The 23,218-nt window shown below is 34.9% G+C and overlaps 1 protein-coding gene across 1 annotated transcript in view; it reads right to left on the reverse strand.

The window, feature by feature from the left end:
• The window catches only part of LOC140151182 (adenylate cyclase type 6-like), a 326,089-nt gene that overhangs the window by 272,479 nt on the left and 30,392 nt on the right, over nucleotides 1–23,218 (reverse strand). The window contains 2 exon segments of the mRNA XM_072173436.1: nucleotides 12,235–12,308; nucleotides 12,311–13,381. Coding sequence (XP_072029537.1) covers nucleotides 12,235–12,308; nucleotides 12,311–13,381 — 1,145 coding nt within the window.

Raw genomic sequence — 23,218 nt, forward strand, 5'->3', positions numbered from 1 at the left:
ATAGGAAGAAGAAGAAGAAAAAAAACCCAGGTCTGTGACCAGCTGATCAGGGAATGTACCCTACATCGATATCTTTCTAAACAGATGGACATTTTGTACACTCGAAACAGTCAAGGATAAATTTAGTACATTATTGCCTGAGGTGGCACATATAACACATCACTTTCAGTTATGACCTCAGTATATGGCAGAGGTCATACAACACTTATTTAAAATCTATGGTTAAATTTGATTCCCTATAAAAAGCACCAGTTGTGGTATTAATAAAAGAACTGTCGTAAATGTTGCATTCAAAACTCAGTATATTTACTACAAACATTCTTAGTGATACATTATTTATGGTTTTGGTATACAATTTTGATACTTGATCATATGCCCATTTCTATAGATTAATTTTGTCATCCTACAGATGTCGTGTACTGAACTGCAAATCTGATTGATACAAAATAATCTTTTCATCAGTTCCCTTGGGATACATATGTCAACAACCTGTTGTATTGCCTGCTAGTGATACAAGTCTCCTTCTTCAGTATTAATATATTGCAGTAATGTTCTTTTACATTATATATATGCCTTGATTTGCTATCATATATGTGTGGATGTAATTTGTGTGAAAATGTCCCAAAGCAGGAATGGGTCATCAAGATAGCACTTAATTGAAGATAGCACTTAATTGCTATCTACTGAAGATAGCACTGCTATATACTGAAGAGAGCACTTAATTGCTATCTACTGAAGATAGCACTGCTATATACTGAAGAGAGCACTTAATTGCTATCTACTGAAGATAGCACTTAACTGCTATATACTGATGATAGCACTTTATTGCTATCTACTGAAGATAGCACTTAAAATGCTTTAAAAATGAAAGATCATTATTTATTCAGAACTTTATGGGGTTCAGAATTAATTTGTGTGAAAATGTCCCAAAGCAGGAATGGGTCATCAAAAATTTAATGTTGCACATTAAAAAAATATGCAGTGATTTATAGTGCGCTACGCACAGGCACAATGCCCAGACGTTGATCCACAATCCTCAGCACTCTTTACAGGTTGTCGCTGACGGCCCCATATCATTCCATAAACCATTAAACAACACAGGGACTTGCAGCTATATATAAGAAGCGCACACCCTTAGACATTCTACAGTTGACCTTCACGGCCAGGATCAGCTCCTCGAATTTCATACGGGTTACAACAAAGACAAGTAGCAGTAAGTTCTTTGTCCAGGGGAATTTCAAGCTAACCTAATTTTTAACATGTTAGCGTACTGATCACCACCAGAGTTCAAACCTGCAACCTCTCACACCCTAGTCGATTGCCTTATCTATTGAGCCCCAGATTGAGCTAACTTGACTGCTCAATAGCATGGCAAGTCTTAAAGGTACCAAGCCAAACAAAAAAAATGTCTCAAAGCTGCTGTGCGTATATTCCTTTTGCAGTGCGCAATTTATCTCTGAGAAAATTTTTGTTTTAATCAAAATAATCAGTAAAATATGTATTAAAAGCATTTGTTGGAATTGTATGATTAACACAAGTTTTAAATTAGTGAAAATATTTCATTATGTGTATAACAATGTATTAAGTAAATTTTGAAACATGGGAAAGAAGAATTACGCATCGCACACTAGCACATTTAAACATGATTTTACAAAACATAACATGCATAGGCAGATATACCAGAGTTAAAACTCCGGACATACCTGCCTGTGCGGGGACTTGAACCCCAGACCTCTAGCTTGTCGGGCGAGCGCTCTACCACTGAGCTACACAGACTGTCCCTGATAAACAGGACTCAAATATGAGCAGTCAAGGGTGAACAGTACAAACAACACATTACATACCAGCGTACAAGATCAATTAATGATGCTTACCCGCCAGCCTAATATAATCATACAAACAGAGGAAGAGGCTTACGCATCATACACTGGAACATGGAAACATTCAAACATTACAAACTAGCACACAAGATCAAATTAATGATGCTTAATCGTTATTCTTAATATATCAATAAACAGGGGAAAGAAGAATTATGCATCGCACACTAGCACATTTAAGCTAGCTTCAGACTCCAGTATTATGCGTACAATATTGTATGTACAATATATACGTTATTTAATCTATTGCCATTCTATTTCAGTAATGTTTAAGTTCTAACGAATGTTTGATGACCGAAAAATCGATAATATGTTACATACAATATCTAGCAGAAATATATTATCGATTTTACGTCATCAAACATTCGTTAGAACTTAAACATTACTGGAAATAGAATGGCAATAGATAAATAACGTATATATTGTACATACAATATTGTACGCATAATAAAAAGTCTGTATACTGCTTTAAACATGAATTTACAAATGGAAACAATAAATTTTGAAAGTTGTGAGCATCTCAAGTTGTATATTGACAACGCTTGCGTGGAGGGGAGGGAATAAGCACATGCCTACAGGAAACTTTCATAGCCTTAGTAGACAATAATAGGGTCAAATTCTGGCATTAAGAGAATATTTTGGTAAAATATTCATTAGAATTATGATGATATGCCATCGGCGATGATCGCTTACTAACAGTTGCTTCTGTAAAGTGGCAAAAAATCTTAAATTTAAATTTAAACAATTGCCTCAAGCCCAGCCAATGTTATTCCAATAGATCTCCTGATAAAATAATCATGTTCCTTTTGCATGCAAATTATTATCCTTCCAAAATGCAATTTTAGAATTCCTTGCTGGTTTGTTCTATTTATAGTACCAACTCACATATTTTGCTATTACATTGACATCATGTGTAAAAATTAATAACATTTTGAGTGAATCCTGTAGAAACCAGAGTCTGTATTAGTTGATTATTAAACACATTAACACATACATTTGTCATGTTTGTTTGCACATTATATTGGACATTTTTCTCCTCAATCATTTTCGCAAATTATTTTTTCTGTATACTCAGACAATGTTATGTTTAAAAACCTCTTATATACTTTTACCTGTGTGACCTGTATAGCATGTTTCAGAGATTGGGGTATACTAGTGCTATTCACCAATACGTATGGGTAGAGAAGGCTTTTTCCAGGATTACATTAGGGAAGGGTCAAAAAGGCTCAAATTTGCTCAAATACACTTATTTTGCATGATTTTTAGGGGTTCAGTAGTACCCCTCTATCACCCACACACCCAGCCCATGGCTATCCCATGTTCACCACTACCTTTTCTTATCAAGTTTGTCTTCTCTTCCTGACCTTTATTAAATGCTTGATGCAACATAATCATTAAGTCTAAAATCACATCAAATTCTTTTTTTAGAATCTAAAATGTTGGACATGATTCTAAACATGTTTGATTTGAAGCAACTTTACACCACATCAAATTGTTTTTTTCCCAATCTGTTTAGGTTAAATGTATTTCATAACTTTTAATACTCAGGGGTTGAGTTTTGAAAATAACAGGCATGCTACAAATCACACTTCTGGAAATGTTAAGGTGGGCTGTTGGGTGTGCTATTAAATTGCACTCGGTAAGAAGTTTAGGAATTGAGGTGTGCTATAAATCGCACTTGGGCAGGCAATTTAAGGTGTACGATAGTGTGCAATTGCACTTGTGTCCCTTAAACTCAATCACTTTTAAGATTGCGTCATCATATCACGCAGAATGCATGCACGTCCAGTGGTATTAATAGTGAGCTTTAGTGAGACTCAGTTCGGTTAGGGTTAAGGCAAGCTAAAAGAACAGATGAACAATGGTGCAAGCTTTTATAAAAACTCCCAGAACACACTAACTGTTAAATCTTGCTCACAAATAAATTGCAGTATAATTGCATATAATATAGACCAATTTCAGTGACATTTACATTGATGTAAAACAATTTGTTATTCATGGTCTTTGAGGACACAATAAATAGCTGACAATCATAAAATACTAAAAAGTTTTGACTATCGTTACCATTAATAGTCATGACTATATTCGATAATTTCATTCATTCATTTCAGACTATAAGCTTATAGTATCTACGTCAGGCCTTCTCAACTGGCGGCGCGCGTGCCACTTGTGGCGCTTGGAGTCAGTCGAAGTGGCGCACAAAGTGGCGCACGAAGTGGCGCACGGTAATTTTAATATTTTTTTCACATAAATCTTGAACAAAAAAAGGAGAAAATACTCAATCTGGGCTTTAAAAACCTTAAAATCCAGGAGCTTCGAGGTCGCTGCCCCCTGGACCCCCGATAAAGCTTCATCACTGCACCGTACCCGCTATGCGCCCGCTCTAACTCACACAAGTCCCGGGCGCCCTTAACATTTTGGCACTTCATGATCACAGAAATTTTCCAGTTGGCGCTTCAAATAAACTAGTTGAGAAGGCCTGATCTACGTTAATTCATGACCTTCTGTTTCAGAACAAGTAGTTATCTCTTTGACACAAAATCAATTACAGTCAGGTAAGTGTAACTTTAACATGCAAAAACTAATCAAATGTATGGCCAATTAATCAAATACAATTACATTGACAATGGGGGAACTTAAAAACTGAACTATAGTACTATCAATTTAGATTCAATCAATCATGTCCTTGTTGTAATGAGACTTGAGAGTAAATTACAACAGGTTCAGCAACCTTTCTACATGGGCCCATCTAGTAATAAATGTCATGTTTTAGAGAAACCTTGTTCAGTAGACTCTTACCATTACTGGCTCATATAAGGCCTTCATTTTGTTAGAAAAGGTCTACAAAAACAGTTCAATGTTGTGTTTTTTTTCTTTTATTATTATCTTTATGACAATTTGGTTCATTTTAATGTGACACATTAGTGAACTCCAACAAGAACATAGTTACGATTTGTGCAAGTTGACTATCACCTATGAAATTTAATCATGAAGGCTTCTGAAAAATGTGTGCCTTCATTCTTTGACACCTTATGGTTTTTTGCTCAAATTTCATCCCTTTTAACATAAACCAAGAACTTTAGTAACTTATGTTCAAATAAAAAAATAAAGCTCTGTTTGCTACTATAATAGTAACAGTGCTTATGTTCCAGAATGGTGATTACATGTCATGTGTTCTGAGCAATTTAAGTATAAATTGTATCCTATGTAAGTAACATAGGGAACATATAGGCTTTCCAATCTAGCCTAATATCAGCTTGAATAAAGATAATATCATATGTTTTGAATAATTTCCACAGTTTTTGTCTACATGTTTACCAAATTAGAAGTTACAGATTCTACTCTCCATCAAAAGTATAATGATACTATAGTGTTCAGACCAATAACAAACAAACAGTGAAGGTTCTTCAGGTCAGCGATGATACAAAACTGTAAACTTGTTGCAAAAAGTTTGGCTGAAAAAAGCAAGCCAAAACACATGGAAGGAAGCAATTTCCTCAGATTTGGGTGCTTTTTTGAAAGAAAGTTGAACAAAATCACCCAACTAGGTGCTTTATTGTTAAAGTGCTATCATCAGTATATAGCAGTTATAAGTGCTATCTTCAGTAGATAGCAATTAAGTGCTATCGTCAGTATATAGCAGTTAAGTGCTATCTTTAGTAGATAGCAATTAAGTGCTATCTTCAGTATATAGCAGTTAAGTGCTATCTTCAGTAGATAGTAATTAAGTGCTATCTTCAGTAGATAACAATTAAGTGCTATCTTCAGTATATAGCAGTTAAGTGCTATCTTCAGTAGATAGTAATTAAGTGCTATCTTCAGTAGATAACAATTAAGTGCTATCTTCAGTAGATAGGAATTAAGTGCTATCTTTAGTAGATATCAATTAAGTGCTATCTTCAGTAGGTAGCAATTAAGTGCTATCTTCACTAGATAGCAATTAAATGCTATCTTCAGTAGATAGCACTTTAAAGCCTTTTTTAAAACCCAAGTAAAATTCTAGGCCTGAGATATGTTTCCTTTTAAAAGATGAAGGACAAAAACATAGCAGCCTCATCCCCCATGTTGGTATACCACTGGTACAATGGGTCATTGTGATATGTATTTGCTGGCACAACTACTTGGAACCAGGATGTTTTTGGGGTAAGACTCCACATAAGGTAGGAAATACCATGAAAAATACACATTGCACACCTTTACAAAATACAATCAATTATTGTAGGGCATCCAGGGAATGGTGAAATTTGGCTTCAAGATTCAATTTCTTTAGTTTCCAGGAATGTTTAGCATAGTGAAACATTGTGAAGCTATGCGTTATATGTCTTTCTATAGATTATTCATGTTGTCAGTAGCTCAAAAACATACAAGTGGTTAATGGGAGAGCATGTCGGCACTGGTAAACCAGCTTGTCTGGAATTTGAAAGCCTTTAGGCTTGTGTGGATCATATATGACATTTAAGTTTTATAGAATGGTTAAGTACAATACTTCAAGGTTACCCAATATTTCTAAGGATTGTACAGTTTTGCATAAAATGATGACTTTAAATGTAAGCGTATATAAGATGACAGTATCGTTTCCTTAAAGATATGCACTCTTATAATAAAAAATGGTCCTAGGTATTCTATATACCTACAGGAAGTCAAATGTCCTAAAAAACCCATAATGGTTCTTTCTGGCCTAAAATCTAAAATGGTTTTCCTTTCCATGACTATTTTTGGTTATTCGTAGCATTTAAAGTTTCACATACAGACAGCCAGTGGCGTAGCGTGGGTCATCACATTGGGGGCACAAGCCGTTTTATGGCAATTATCCTATGGTATTTTTTAAAATTTCAGATCGAATAGCAATTCAAAGCTATCTACTGAAGATAGCAATTATATTTATCAAAACACTGCATTAAAAACATCTGTAACTACGAATAGCAATTCAAAGCTATCTACTGAAGATAGCAATTATATTTATCAAAACTCTGCATTAAAAACATCTGTAACTATGAATAGCAATTCAAAGCTATCTACTGAAGATAGCAATTATATTTATCAAAACTCTGCATTAAAAACATCTGTAACTATGAATAGCAATTCAAAGCTATCTACTGAAGATAGCAATTATATTTATCAAAACACTGCATTAGAAACATCAGAAAGCTTGAGAATTGTTTTTTCTAAGCATGTGTGTGACCCAATATGCAGATTTAGGGTTTCTCCACCGAGTGTAGGCCTAAGTCAATCTGTACCACTTTGCTGTTTTTCAATTTATTGCAATGTCCTTCAGAAGGTTGTGGCATAACCTACAGTCAAGCCAGGAGGGTGAAAGTGCATAGGAACGATGCCGGAAACTACGTCACGCTATTGTTCGACCTAGGCTACATATTTTTAACGCATGCGTGTTTGTCAATACAGCTTTTAGTCTCCTCCACCTGCGCAACACGGTACGTGGAGTGTCTGGAATCACACTGACGGCGGAAGAGAATACTAGCTGGTCAGACAGTTTAATTTTATCAAGCATTTAATACCTGAACAATCACCGTCGTTTGATCGATTTACTACAGAATATATTGCATATTCAAAATATAATTTTAATATTGTAAACCTGTTAACTTATATATTTGTGTACTAAGTATAAGGACACGTGAATAAAATCATGTCGAAGACAAAATGGCCGCTAATCCGCCTATTGTCTAGACCTAGGATACATATTTCAACAGAGGGCAGCAGTCTAGGATGCCTATCCCTTTGTCTATTATTCCTGGTCAAGCTTACTTGTGAATGACCTCATACTTCCCACTTTCCATACATGATTATCAATATATTAGACATTATAAGGATGATTGCAGGTCACTTTTGCCAGTGTGTATAGACGAATCCAACGAGCCAAGTCATGGTCAGGATTTGGTCTGCCATGACGGGTCCCCGCATGCACCAAACTGGTGTAGTGACAGCCCAATTGGGTGGATTAAATCCGCTTAAAATTCGATGTCAGATTCTTTTGTGTGGTACACTGTCATTATTCTTTTGTTTACGTATAACACAGGTGATAGAATGCAGTTTAAAATACCCTCCAATGCCGCATCATTTCACATTTTAGGTGTGATGGAGCCGACGGGGACCCAACTTTTACGGCCATTAAGGTGTAGGAATGCGTGAAATTGGATTCGTCTATATAGGCCTATGTATCCTTTCAAGGAGAATATTTAATAATTAGTTTATTGCTTCTTTAATATTTCTGATGAATGCAGTTAGTAGCAACCATTAGCATCTATATGTTTTTTATATTCATAACGACAAATGGAAGACATGTCTGACATAAAATTTCAATATTTTTCAAACTCAATAAAAAGCACCTACAATGATTTCATCTAGCTTTCATTAAAACACTGCCTTGGCACAAACTTACTTGTCGATACATTATAATTGTGTGTGTAAGTAAAACATTACATTCAATAATGCTGCGCTACAACAACATTATATGCATCTTTCATTAGGGGTTTTCCCTTCTGTTTTGTTATCCAGGTACTGTTTTTTATGAATAAGTTTTGAAACATAGGCATTAGGCAATGTAATTACCGGTACTTCAAAAGGTTATACAAAGGTTTCTTGATCAGGTACGGTAAATGGTAAGGCTTTCACCAATTCCCAAGTACCCAAGTTTTTTACTAAAATTGAAAAAAAAGAAAAAGTTAGAGACCCTAAATTACTTGTTATTCAAGATTGGAAACTTGAGAAATACTGCTACTAAAAAAAATTAAAAATTATTTGCTAATTTTTTTTTTTTTTTCAAAACTGGATCAAGTATTCAAGTTGTATGTTTTAATTACTTTTGTTTCTATTATACAGCTACTAGCAATGCATACTAATTCAATGTATCCCTGGCTGTTCAATAGAGGCAACAGTTATGAAAACATACAACTGTTTCAATCGGGTATATATAGATGTATATATAGATATATTCAAACGTCTCAACTCCCAAGGGGCGCACGATGTAAAATTATATATTTGTACTGCTTATTGAAAGAGTTTTATGCTAAAGAGTGCTTACTTAAGAGCTGTTGACATATTTATTTGACTTGTTTTTTGTTTGAATAGATGAAAGCAAATTTGATTTAACTTTAATGAAATAACAAACAATACAATATGTCCTAGTTTTATCTTTGCACATCTCTGCACTTCAGTGACACAGCAACATGATTTTGTTTATAGTGGAAATTTGAGAAAAAAAAAAAAAAAAATCCGAAAATTTGCTTAAAATGTTGCATTTGTATTCCCCTAGAAGTTAGATTTTGATGAATTTTTGTTCTGAGCAAAGTAAATCCCAAGTTTGGGGTACAAATGCCTCCCATACTGCAAAGTGCAACTTTCAAAACTGCATATTTTCTTACATAATAGGCCATTATGACTGAACACTGCAATTTATGACATTGTAAATTGGACTAGTTGTTGAACAAAATGTACTACCAATAACTGATTATTAGATTTTGTAAAAAAAAAACGTTTTGAGTTACCAAAAGTCTTAAAGAGAACTTCGAGTTTGTGGACACTTTATCATTCTATGGCTGCACTATCATTTCTAGCAAACAATGATATTAAAATACTTTTCCCAATACCAAATGTGGCAAGGCATCAATATATTGCAATCCATAGAACCTTGTCTTTTATAAAGCCGCATGCAAGATGTTAAGACAAGTCAACCCACACATTTGCTAAGAATTGCATATAATGTTAACTTATAATTTCATTTTCCTGACAGAAATGGAAATGCCCTTATGCGCCTATGTTCAGTTGGTACTTGTCACCGACAAAGGTTGCTACCAAATCCTTGTTCATTGAAGAGAAATAAAAATTAATGCATCTGTTAAATTTGCCATAAATTTGGATTAACTAATGGCAATGGACTGTTAGACTTGTCTGGGGTAAAAGTAAAACTCATTAATGGCAAAAGGGGCTTTATTCTGCCTTCTTTGAGCTGTCAATAACTTTCAGAACATTTTGAATGAAAATATATAGAACAGTGGAAGTCAAATACAATAGGTATGACCGTATGAGAGACCAGGGACTGATAACTATTGTTAAAGGGGAAAATTCTCAAATATATTTTAAGTTTTGCATAATGTGTGCAACTGTGCATTATTTAGGACTGGTATGATGTAGAAATGATATACTGGGCAATAAAATTAAGGCTAGTCAAATCTACCCGTTGACCACTGATAAATTAAAATAAAATGCACACAAAGCACATGGAAAGTTCTTCAAATTTCCTATATATAGTGTTTAAGCTGGAAAAATGTTAATTTCCTAAATTTGGACAAAATATACACATTATTTGACATTTTGTAACAATATAGGAAATTATAGGAAGAGTTTAAAAATATAGGAAATATAGGGCCATATGAAGCCTTGAACTTTAAAAGGTGTGTAGTTTTTAATGCTTTTAAATATTTGAAGCAAATTAATGTTGTTGTTCTTTTGTAATGAAGTCTTTTGGTTCCAATCCAATTTTTGCTGATACAAGAAAGATTTGTCCCATTAAAATTATTTTGGTAGTAGGTTGCAGGACGATTCTTCAAATCCCCCCCCTCCCACCCCCGTACCTAATACTCAAATTTTATACTGAAAATAGCACAAGTTCTATCTACTGAATAAAGCACTTAATTACTACCTACTGAATATAGCACTTAATTCCTATCTACGGAAGATATCGTTTAATTGCTATCTACCGAAGATAGCACTTACTTGCTATCTACTAAAGATAGCACTAAATGCTATCTACTAAAGATAGCACTTAATTACTATCTACTAAAGATAACACTTAATTGCTATCTACTAAAGATAGCACTTAATTGCTATCTACTGAAGATAGCACTTAATTGCTATCTACTAAAGATAGCACTTAATTACTATCTACTAAAGATAACACTTAATTGCTATCTACTGAAGATAGCACTTAACTCTATCTACTGAAGATAACACTTAATTGCTATCTACTGAAGATAACACTTAATTGCTATCTACTGAAGATAGCACTTAATTTCTTTCTACTAAAGATAGCACTTAATTGCTATCTACTGAAGATAACACTTAATTGCTATCTACTGAAGATAGCACTTAATTGCTATCTACTAAAGATAGCACTTAATTGCTATCTACTGAAGATAACACTTAATTGCTATCTACTGAAGATAACACTTAACTGTTATCTATTAAATATAGCACTTGGTTACGGTATCTATTCTGAATTTGACTTGGTATGACACTGGAGTAGAGTTTGAGTTGTTGCTATGTACATATTTTATGTTTGCCTCAACACCCAACTTTTGCTGACCAGTTATTTTCATGCCACACTCCTCGCATTTGGAACCAACTGCCAGATCACATCAAACTTGCTGGGTCTTTTGAAACATCATCTTTTCATAATTGCTTACAACCAATGACACTTTTCCTTTTACGGTACCGTAATTAAATATACATTGTAGTATATTTTGCTTGTATCACAGGGTATCACCTTCATTGACTTTGTATAATCATTGTTTATTCTTTGCTTTTTGTGCCTAGTTGTTTTTGGTTTTTGTCGCTCTATATCAGTGATTGATTGATATTCAGTTCCTAGGTTTCTCTAGTAATCAAGTCTTTCACTGTTCAAACCTTACAAATTTATGTTTGTATGTATCATTTCAAAGGTTTCTGTATGAATCAAATCTTTTATAATAATCACTTTCAATTTTTATGCACTGCAACCTAGAGCTTTTATTAAATACAGTAATATGAAATATAAAGACTACTACAACCTATAGCTTTTATTAAATACAATAATATGAAATACAAAGACTACTTGATTACAGATTGTATTCAAATGATCAACTTTTTTCTTTCTTTCTTTCTTCAAGAAAACATAGTCCCAAAAGTGTGAAAATATGGTGAAATTGTTATTTTTTGATTGGAAGGTGGAACTTTCTGCATTGAAACCCATATCGATAGTCAGAGGGAGCATTATTAGAGAAGGATCCAAGACTAGTAGCATTGCACTCTATTCGGTAATCGCTCTGAAGATCCTTCTGTATCATTTTCCATCGTGATGTGACAGTGACTTTGGTTCACACTTCATTGAGCACAGCTTCAATTCGCTAGCATTCGCTCAAAACACTGCGTATGCACGCACACCCATCAAAGATAGCCTACTGCATGCGTAACACAGCTGCCTCAATGTGTTGATGTCACTGCCGCATCTTCCTCTCCCCCCCCACCTTTTGGCTTCGTTTTCACCTGTTATCTCTCTCTCCCCCTCCCTCTCTCTTCCTCTCTAGTCTCTTCTCTCTTCCTCTCTCGTCAGATCAAGTTTATTCTTGATAAATCTATCCCTTACCTGTCTCCATAAGAACTTGGTATCTTCCCTGTTCTTGCTGGCAGCACAAATGATGTGAAGTATCATCAGAATCCGCCACTGACCACCGCTAATCTCATCCGTATGGGTAGCAATGTATACACCATATATATGAAAAATAAAGTTGTCCACACCCCATTTGTGGCAGACCTAGGGTACGTATCCAATACATCAAGTATACTTATAACTGCAAACATTACTAACACAGCATAGCACATGATGGATAACTGTTTTTGTGTACATGAGTTTCTCGAACAAATGGCAAACATGGCGATAAATATGAGGATAAAGAACCCAAAAAACACTCCTTTATAGGGTGTAACTTGACCGGCACCGTAGTGTACAACGATCATGACGACCAACAAAAACGCAAGGAGCATCGCGAGATTGTTAAAACTACTTTTGTTCAGACTGAAAAAATATCTTTGGTAAAGTTGTTCTAAATGTGGTGACTTGAATTTCTTGGACTTGAACACTTTTGAGAAGCCTTTAATGGATTCCATACAAGATACGTCAGCGGCTTCTACGTCCGAATCCAGGTCCCTTTCGTGAAGTTGCCCATTGACTTCTTGAAGCTCAACAGGTCTTGAATCGCCATTTTTATTTCCTTTTCTACGTTTTCCACGTCGCCCTGATCTGGGGCGATCCTTGTGCGGTGGGTCCGACGTGGTTTCTTGATCCCAAGCAGATTTTCTACTTTTGGATGATGTTCCGCTACCGGGTCTCCCTTCCTTTTTCCCTGGCGCCATGATGGGCACGTTAGGCGGGTGTGTATCCACAAAAACCGCTGAACTAGTTGTAATCAAAGTTGATGATCCTCCAACTGAACTATTTGCAGAACGCGCTACATCGCTCTTTTTGCCGTCTGCTGGTAGTGGTTGATTACTTGTCGTCTCTGTTCTCGCTGCAGGTGGATCAGTATCCTCACACAATGCACGTTTTTCCTCGTCTCGTGTATCCTCCCAAGCTTTACGGTGCGCCGCGCTGCGAGAGCTGGCAGACGACCCTGTTGAACGATGTATTTCTCCATCTGCAGTGGCGATATTAGCGCCGTCAGGGGGCGCACCACCGTTGTGCATGGCTGTTGTGTCAGGCTCAATCGTCGTCCCAGTTAAAGTGTCAATCCCACCTGTAACAAAATGAGAAATATATATATTTATGAAAATATTCTTTTTAATGACATTTTATGATCAAGCATTTGTTAATCAAAATGTTATAATGACCTGCAGATCTGTGATATTTGCATTTTGATAATGCATGATTATCTGCTGTCTTTTGAAGATAACATTAGGGCCTATATCAGTTTGTCAGGGTCAAGTAGGTCACTGATCCTTAACGAACTTGGGTTGCTACTGAGTCTCCTGGTAAAGGTCAAAGTTGTGACCAGAATTTTGAGGTACATATATAAGTTGTGTTGATCATATAGGTTTGAATAATTAGTTGTTTCGATATTTTGATGATACCCGCTATCTACCTGAAAATAACAATTAATTGCTATCTTCTGAAGATAGCACTTAATTGCGATCTACTGAAGATATCCCTTAAAAGGGCATTTCGTGATCCACAGCCTCATCCCCCCCCACTTTTCTCAAAAAAAGTTGAGATTTTTACATCACTGGAAACCTCTGGCTACATAATGTTTATGTACAAAATATTTCTTGCAGATTAATTCGTTTAGCAAAGATATCGTGAAATTTGAATTTCGTTCTGGTGCACCAGAACGAAATTACAAACGCATTGTCTATGGAGCAGTGTAATACACATAATCATGCATAAGTCGCGAACGCAAAATCGGAATCAACTGAAATTTTGGGAATAGGTTTTTTTCGTGGATATCTAATGAAAAATGACATAAATAGAGGATGCTAGGATCACGAAATACTCCTTTAATTGCTATCTACTGAAGATAGCACTTAATTGCGATCTACTTAAGATACCACTTACCCAGCAAACACAAAACGTTTTCGACATCATTCGCAAAAGGTTATAAAATGTTGTCAGAAAACGTTTAAATGTCGGGTTATATAAAGGGTATATTAAGGGTATAAAACGTATTCATATAACATTGAAAAACATTTTTTGATAATCTACTGCCCAGCAAACACAAAATGTTTTACAGATAACGTTTAAATGTCGGGTTATATAAAGGGTATAAAAACGTTTTAATAACATTCCAAATTTTTGAAAACCTGATACAAAACATTTTAAACAGAATGTTATTTTTGGGGAAAATGTTTACCCAAAATATTTGCAATAACGTTTTAAATACGTTTTTATGACCTTTATATAACCCGACATTTAAACGTTATTAAAACGTTTTGAAGAAAACATTTGAAGAACATTTCTGTGTTTGCTGGGGGAAAATATTTTAACATAATGTTATTTAAGTGTTGACAAAATATTTGGCAAAAAATGTTTGCAAAAATAGTTTACAATAACATTTTTGAAAACATTGTAGAAATATTGTTGTAGTGTGTTTTCATACAAAACGTGTTAAAACGTTTTCATGACCTTTATATAACCCGACATTTTAATGTTATTAAAACGTTTTTACTTAAACCAAAAGCCAAAATATAACTTATTTCAAACGTTTTAAAAACGTTTTGTGTTTGCTGGGTAATTGCTATCTACTGAAGATAGCACTTAATTGCGATCTACTGAAGATATCCCTTAATTGATATCTACCGAAGATAGCACTTAATTGCGATCTACTTAAGATACCACTTAATTGCTATCTACTGAAGATAGCACTTAATTTCGATCTACAGGAGATATCACTTAATTGTTATCTACTGAAGATAGCACTTAATTGTTATCTACTGAAGATAGCACTTAATTGTTATCTACTGAAGATAGCACTTAATTTCGATCTACAGAAGATATCACTTAATTGCTATCTACAGAAGATAGCACTTAAATGCGATCTACATAAGATATCACTTAATTGCTATCTGCTGAAGAAAACATTTAATTGCGATATACTGAAGAAATTACGCAACTTCTATGAACACAGTGCATATTTGTTATCTACTAATGATAGCACTTAATTGCTTTCTATTGAAGAAAGCACTTATTTAATTACTCGCTACTGAAGATACCACGTCATTGCGTTTTACTGAAGATATTACTTAATCGCTTTCTACTGAAGATAGCACTTTCAATTAAAATTGCTTTCTACAGATGATAGCACTTAATTGCTTTCTACTGAAGATAACACTTATGTTAATTGCTTTCTATTGAAGATATCACTTCATTGCTTTATACTGAATATAGCTCTTAATTGCTATCTACTGAAGATAGCTCTTAATTGCTTTCTACTGAAGATACCACTTAAATGCGATCTACTGAAGATATCACTTAATTCTATCTACTGAAGAAAACATTTCATTGCTATCTACTGAAGAAAGTACGCAACTGCTATGAATATATTTGAGGGCACGGTGGCTCAGTGGTTACGGCCTTGGACTCATAATCTGAGAGCTTGCTCGACGTGCGTGGGTTCGAGTCCCTGACCCACCACCGTGTTGCGTCCTTGGGCGAGGCGCTTTGCCTCGCTTGCCTCACCCCACCCAGGTGCAATGGGAAGCTGTTAGGGGTAGTCACAGTCGTTGTACTGATGGACCCTGCGCCACTTGTATAGGCTGCAAACGTGGTTCCGACATATTCTAATGACGGTGGAATAAATGTAAAGCGCTTTGAGGCTGTTTACGGCATAAAGCGCTATATAAATATCTACATTTATTTTATTTTTATAATACATATTTGTTATCTACTAAATATAGCACTTAATTGCTTTTTACTGAAGAAAGCACTTAAAATTACTTTTTACAGAAGATATCACTTCATTGCTTTCTACTGAAGATAACACTTATGTTAATTGCTTTCTATTGAAGATGTCACTTCATTGCTTTTTACTGAAGATAGCACTTAGTTGCTTTCTACTGAAGATGACACTTAATTGCGATCTACTGAAGATATGATATCACTTACTTGCTATCTTTTTTAAATTTTTTTATTTATAACATTCGGCCGAAGCCAGGCTAATCCCAAGAGTGCTCAGAGGCTACTAAATTCAAGGGATGCCATCCGGATATGACGGGACAGGGATATGGGAAGATGTCCGATTTTAGATGCAGGAGGAAAACCGGAGCACCCGGAGAAAAACCTGCGAGGACGAGCATGGATCGGCAACCAAACTCACATGTGGCGCCGCGGGGAATTGAACCCCGGCCACAGCGGTGAGAAGCGAGTGAGAAGACCACTACACTAACCCGCCCTCCCTATCTATTGAAGACAGCACTTAATTGTCTTCATCGGCTTCATTATCACGGCAAACAAAAATACTCTAAAACACGAATGCTTTGGGCCCTTGTTTTGAAAAGGCAATTCTTTCGAAGTAGTGAAAAACAATTAAACTTTTTGATTCCCGAGTGCCTACGATTCACAATTAATTTTAGTCGGCAAGAAATGTTTCCGTCGGAAATATTTTTGAGCAGTCGGAATCGAGACCTGCGGACCGTGCAGCCCACCCCCTTGTGCAACCCTACGCACGTCACTGAAGAGAGTACTTACTTGCTATCTACTGAAGATAGAACTATTACCCTATTACTGAATATTGTATTTTATTACTATCTGCCGAAGGTATCACCGAATTGCTATCTACTGAAGACAGCTCTTAATATTGCTATCTACTGAAGAATTATTAGAAAACACATAATTGCTATCTACCGGCCATATACAAGAAAACACTTTTAAACAATTAAAGCATCTTAAAGTAATTTTTTGTATTTTGTTGGGTAACTATAGTTCTGTCTTCCGTAGATAGCAAATAAGTAGGCATAGGCCTATACCATACCGGTATTCAATGCATAACAATTGAGTTTATGTCAATTTGAATACTTTTTATATAACCCGACATTTCAACGATTTCTGGCAACATGTTCAAACCTTTGCGAATGTTTTCAAAAACGTTTTGTGCTTTAACATGCAAGTTTGTATACTGAAAACAGCGCTTTATTACTATCTACCGAAGATATCGCTTATTTGCTATCTACCGAAGATATCAATTATTTACTATCCACCGAATATATCACTTATTTGCTATTTATCGAAGATATATATTAATTGATATCTAGCGAAGATATCAATTAATTGCTATCTACCGAATATATCACTTAATTGATAATTGCTTTCTACCGAAGATGTCACTTAATTTAAGTAATTGCTATTTACTGAAAACCCCACTTTATTGATATCTACTGACGAGAGTACTTTTAAAATGGCAAGAGTGCTTAATTACCATCAACATATAATATAGATTCCTAAAAACGTAATTTAGTGAAAATTATATTTATTGCAATTTACGGAATATACATGTATATCTCATGACAAATTACAGAGGGTTGATATGGATTTAAATGCTATCTACATTTGGTTAATTCCAAACTCAAATTCGGAACGCATTTTCTCTGCTTCTTTATGTTGCTGCTGCAGTGTTTGTCGTTTTCATGTATATTTTTTTATTTTCCTTGCTATTTGGCATCATGCAGGATAGCTTTATATATACGAGCGTATATTGCAATGTCCTGGCTGCAGTAGAGATACATTTACAATAAGGTAACGACAACAACAAAAAAGAAAGAGGGCGTAGAGCCAAGCTATCAATCTTGGTTAACAAATCTTTCCGTTCACCTGTCCTGACAATATGTAGCGATATAAGCACAAGACTTGGTGAAACTATATACTTTAGAAAAAGCCATTATTATAGATAAACACCACGTAAACATTGTGGAAATAATAATTGTTAAGTAATAATGAGTAGGCCTAATCCAACGACGCACTCTGAATTCATTTGACTGATATGTTAACCCAGCAAACACAAACATGTTTTTCAAACAACATTTAAATGTCGGGTTATATAAGAAAGGTCATGAACACATTTTTAAAACGTTTTATATGAAAAAACACTTACAACAACATTTGTAAAATGTTGTCAAAATGTTATAATTGCAAATATGGTTAAAAGAACTCCCGTTGTTGCTGATTTCATATACAAGTACGCATGTTACACATAAAAAGAAGAAAATGTGTAAATTTACTCCATGTTGATTCACACAGTCTGTAGGCTCCTCAAGTAAGCATGTTATATATTTTCTACAGATAAATGTGTCTATATTATTTGTGATGTCGTAATCGAACACTTTTAATTGCCATCCACTCGTTTATAAAACGTTTACTTAAGCCAAGGTCTTCCCAATCAAATCTGTTTACAAGTTCAATTAAACATATTAAACGCCACTTTCACTTACGATACTGATCGACCTTATCATAATTATATGTCATTTCCATACGGTAACGGCCATTTTGATAATAATGTCAATTATAAGCTAAATACGTTCATACAAGATACAGGTTTGGTTTTCAAAACTGACATCATTAGATCGTTGAGTAAGGGCGTAATAACTCCATCGACATACAAGGTGTCCCATAAAAAGGTTACATGTAGAAAATGAACCGCATTTAGTCATGGTACAATAAAACAATGTCATTTTTTATTATTTATTATTTATTCATCCTTCTTGTAACTGTTTGCTAAGTTTCAATTCCGTATCTTAAAAGCAACTTAACTTATGAGTGCAAGATGACAGGCGCTAACCATCAAAATATCGCACAACGAAAGCACACCTTTGTTTTGAGTTTTTTTTCTCTATTACTTTTTTATTTTTCCTTTATTTTTCATTGTTGAACTTATTGTACAAAAGAAACATATTAAAAAATTAAATATGTACACTGAAAATAAATCAATTTTAGAGCTTCTTGACTCTTGGTGGTAATAAATAAAGGAAGATGGTCATAAGAGAAGAAAAGCAGTTCTGCACGCTGTATCTCATGTCATCAACAGAATAAAATGAATAACAATCTTTTGCATTTAGACCTTGCTTGGATTTCGTTGATTTGAAATCGCTGCTGTTTGTTTTTACATTTCTGATAAAACTCTTGAAATAAAACTAAAAGTTTTATTCTTTGTTTAGCAGAATAAAATACTGCATCTGCCATGCTACAGCTCAACTTACCGTACTTTGCCTAACCAGACAGTCCATGCCAAAATTGTTACTACACCTTTACATTTCATCGAATCTCTTTTTGATGTCTGTCATTTTGAACATCATACCTGAAAGATGTATGCTATGTAGAAACTTTATTTTGCAATTTCATAATTTGCATATTATTAGCATATTTGCAAGAAAAAACATGAAAATCAATAAATACCTATATTTTTCACAATTTCAATATTTTATTAGAAATTAAGCATGTAGGCCGTTTGTTATGACTTGATGAATGAAACTGTTAGACAGATTTTCGATTTCCAATGTTTATCTCCTTTAAAAAAGCCATGTTGTTAATTAAAATTCTCTTCTTTTTTTTTTTTTTTTACACTGATGGCATATACATCTGCATCAGAACATGACTGCACATAAACACTGCTATGGACGGAAAATTGACCATATATAGGCTATTTTATTGTACAGATGGCCACGATGACGTCACATTGGCCTGTTGTACAGAAGGCCACGATGATGTCACCTTGTTACCATGGCCAAATAAATATACATGGCGTCCCCCATGAGTGGTCATTTTTAATTTATTTCACTCATTGCAAGACTAATCAGAGAAGTTTATAATTATTGCTGATTATGTGTAACTAAACATATCTGATATGTCACAAGTAAACAACTCACACATCAGAAATAGAATCGTCTGTATTATATATTTCCAAATTGATAGTAGTCATGGTGATAGTCAATACAATGTTTATTGAAGATCAGATTTCATAAATTTATATGAATAGTTGTATTTCATATTCTGGAATAAAGTAAACAAACATGAAAATATTGTTTTCATTAACAATATTACGAAACGTATTTTCAAATAATAATAAACGCATATTCAAATAATAATAAACGTATATTCAAATAATGGACTGATGTTTCGCGTATTTTCAGTAGTTCAATTTCAGTTTATATTATTCAATACATGAAAGACAGTTAATTATCTTCAGGGTAAATGTTTATTCATGTTTTCTCCGAACATCACAGAATTTGAAACTATTCACTAAATCTGGCAATACTTTTAATTTCCGACATAGACCTATATTTTGCACTTATTTTCATTTTCAGTCGTTGTTGAATGTCATTTCGTAACCACTTCCCTGAATTATATCATTTTACTCATTTGATGCACATTGTAAGTCGTCATACATCGCACAAGTAAAATAGCATCTCGGATGCCGCCAAAACAATTTAGAAAATTATCGTGATGTTGTTACCATGGGAACCTACAATGGCGACTCAACTGTAATTTTCCTCTTGTTCACGGTTTATCATGCACGTGCCGAATTCATTGAGTAGTTTGTTTCTGCATTGTAATTCATGGTATCACATTCATTATTCATCAAGATCATAATTATTGAACATGGATGAGGTAAATGATATTTTGTATTTGACTATAATCGGTATGTCAGAATCCACGGCAACGGCTATTTTGGTACACAACATGTATCACGTAGTCCGACGAGTAGGACCTTTTTTTCTAAGTTACCAGACTATACTCATTTCACACTATCTGACATGGTGCAAGAAAGACGAATCGCGGGAGGGGCGGTTAGTGGATTTTTGTCTTGAGCGATCAGAGTTAGAGTATAGGCCTAGTTGGCAACTAAGAAAAAAACCAGGTCGTACTCGTCTGACTATGTCGAGTGATGCTACATTAACTAAAACCAACAAACACATCAAATGTAATTTATTTCTGCCGAGATATCGAACCTGTGAGAATCAAACCCTCCAATAAATTGAAACTCCTTTTTTACGTCCTTATAAAGTGCCAAGGCTAGTAATTACGATGCAATGTCGAGCCACGGCCTCGAGCTTTCAAGGGTAATCAGATCAGAGAATCGCTCCATCACTGCATACATGACGTATAACGCATATTGTCTTCACAACCTGATGGTTCCGATGATCATTGTGTTTAATCAAGTTTTAATTGATAATATGATAATGGTTCTAACGTATGCCAATTACGAGCAATTAGCAATCCTCTCGCATATCGGTGTTGTTAGAAATTGTATTTTAGAAAATTGTCTGATATTTATTTACATAAGGGAACAAACCAAAAGATCGATGACGTCCTATAAACGTAACTAGTTTCGTTTCTCAGCCGACCCCCTCCCTCCCTGCCAGAAACGTAATAATAAAATGTTGAAAATGTTGACATAATAATAATAATAATAATGACACATTCTTCAGACCGATGTTTTTGTAAATCGAGTATTTTTACCCCCTCCCCCCTAAACGAAACTAGTTTCGTTTATAGGACGTCATCGATCTTTTGGTTTGTTCCCTAAGGTACATCATTAGTGATCATGTGCCTCATACGTCCATAATTATGTACATCCACAACCACCCCTACGCCCTGTCCCTAATTTTCCAAACGGGGGAAAATTAGGGAAAATTTTCTCCGGGGCGAATCCCTATCTTCAGTAGATAGCGCTACTTTGAATAATAGCGACTAACGAGGATGCGTGGCCTCATTACCTACTTTATTTTGATAGGCCACTTAAAACTACAAAAAATCATCTTGTCCTATGTTTTTGGAAAAGCGAAGAGGGAGGGAGGTTTTGTTAAGTTCTTGTTTTGCGCTTTTTGTTTATGAATGCAAATTTGATATTAACAATAACAGTATTGTGCACAATATTGACATTGCTAGCAATTTCAAGCATCTTCCAGAAAAACGACGAGGCTCCGTTTTGTTTTAAGATTATGAGGGATAGACCCATTAGAGTTCCACAAAAATACTTGAAAGGGATTCATGCTAACTAATTAACTGATCGCAGAAAGTGAGGTCCTCAAGTATTTTTGTGGAACTACTGTGAGGAGGGATATGGGGAAACGAATTTATTTTTATGTGGCCTTGTAATCAGTATAATACAATGTACTACATAATTAAATAGGTAATTCAAATAATTCTATCATCTTAAAAAACTCTTTTGGGTACGATAAAAAAGAATTGATGGAATAGTCAACGCAAAAACATTACTAGTATGTCTACTCCGTACCATTTCAACAAAGGCCAACATGAAATTCAGATTTTATTAATCCGTAATGTTGCCTAATCTGAAGTCCAATTTAATATTGGATATTATAAAACACATTTATTTGGCGTTTGACAGCTTATGATGGAGATGTTAACCACAGGTGTATTTTAAAAGGGCATTTCGTGATCCACAGCCTGAGTTTTTATACCACTGGAAACCTCTGGCTACATAATGTTTATGTACCAAATATTGCTTGCAGATTAATGCGTTTAGCAAAAATATCGTCAAATTTGAAGTTCGTTCTGGTATACCAGAACGAAATTACAACAGTGGCCTATGGAGCAGTGTAATACACATAATCATGCATAACTCGTAAATGCAAAATCAGAATCAACTCAAAGTTTGGGAATAAGCTTTTCTCGTGGATATCTACTGAAAATGTCATAAAAAGAGGATGCTGGGATCACGAAATGGTGACATTGCTTCCGGTAAAGTACAAGTACTCGGCCAGAATGAATGTAGTGAAATTCTGCCCTACAATTATTATTCTAACTGATTGACTATAAAGTGCTAAATGAACCGTTAGGTTCGATTTCTCGAAGTTTGGCTAGTGCTCATGCTTCCTATGCTAGCAGGCTAGCCCCACCAATGTGGATCCATTTTATTGATTTATCTTTCTAGGTGATGCACATGTACAATGTGAAATTGTAAACACTGGTATATCATGGGACTAATTGGGCTTAAGCCTGCATGGCTTAAGAAGCCTGACTACTAGCCATGCTTCGAGAAACCGGCCCTTAGCGACTTTAGAGTAAGTGGGGCATTCAAGCTTGTGAAGGTATGATGACCACGGTGTTATCCCTCCATTTTTTATGT

This window comes from Amphiura filiformis, chromosome 4, assembly GCF_039555335.1.
Source record: "Amphiura filiformis chromosome 4, Afil_fr2py, whole genome shotgun sequence".
Classification (NCBI taxonomy): domain Eukaryota; kingdom Metazoa; phylum Echinodermata; class Ophiuroidea; order Amphilepidida; family Amphiuridae; genus Amphiura; species Amphiura filiformis.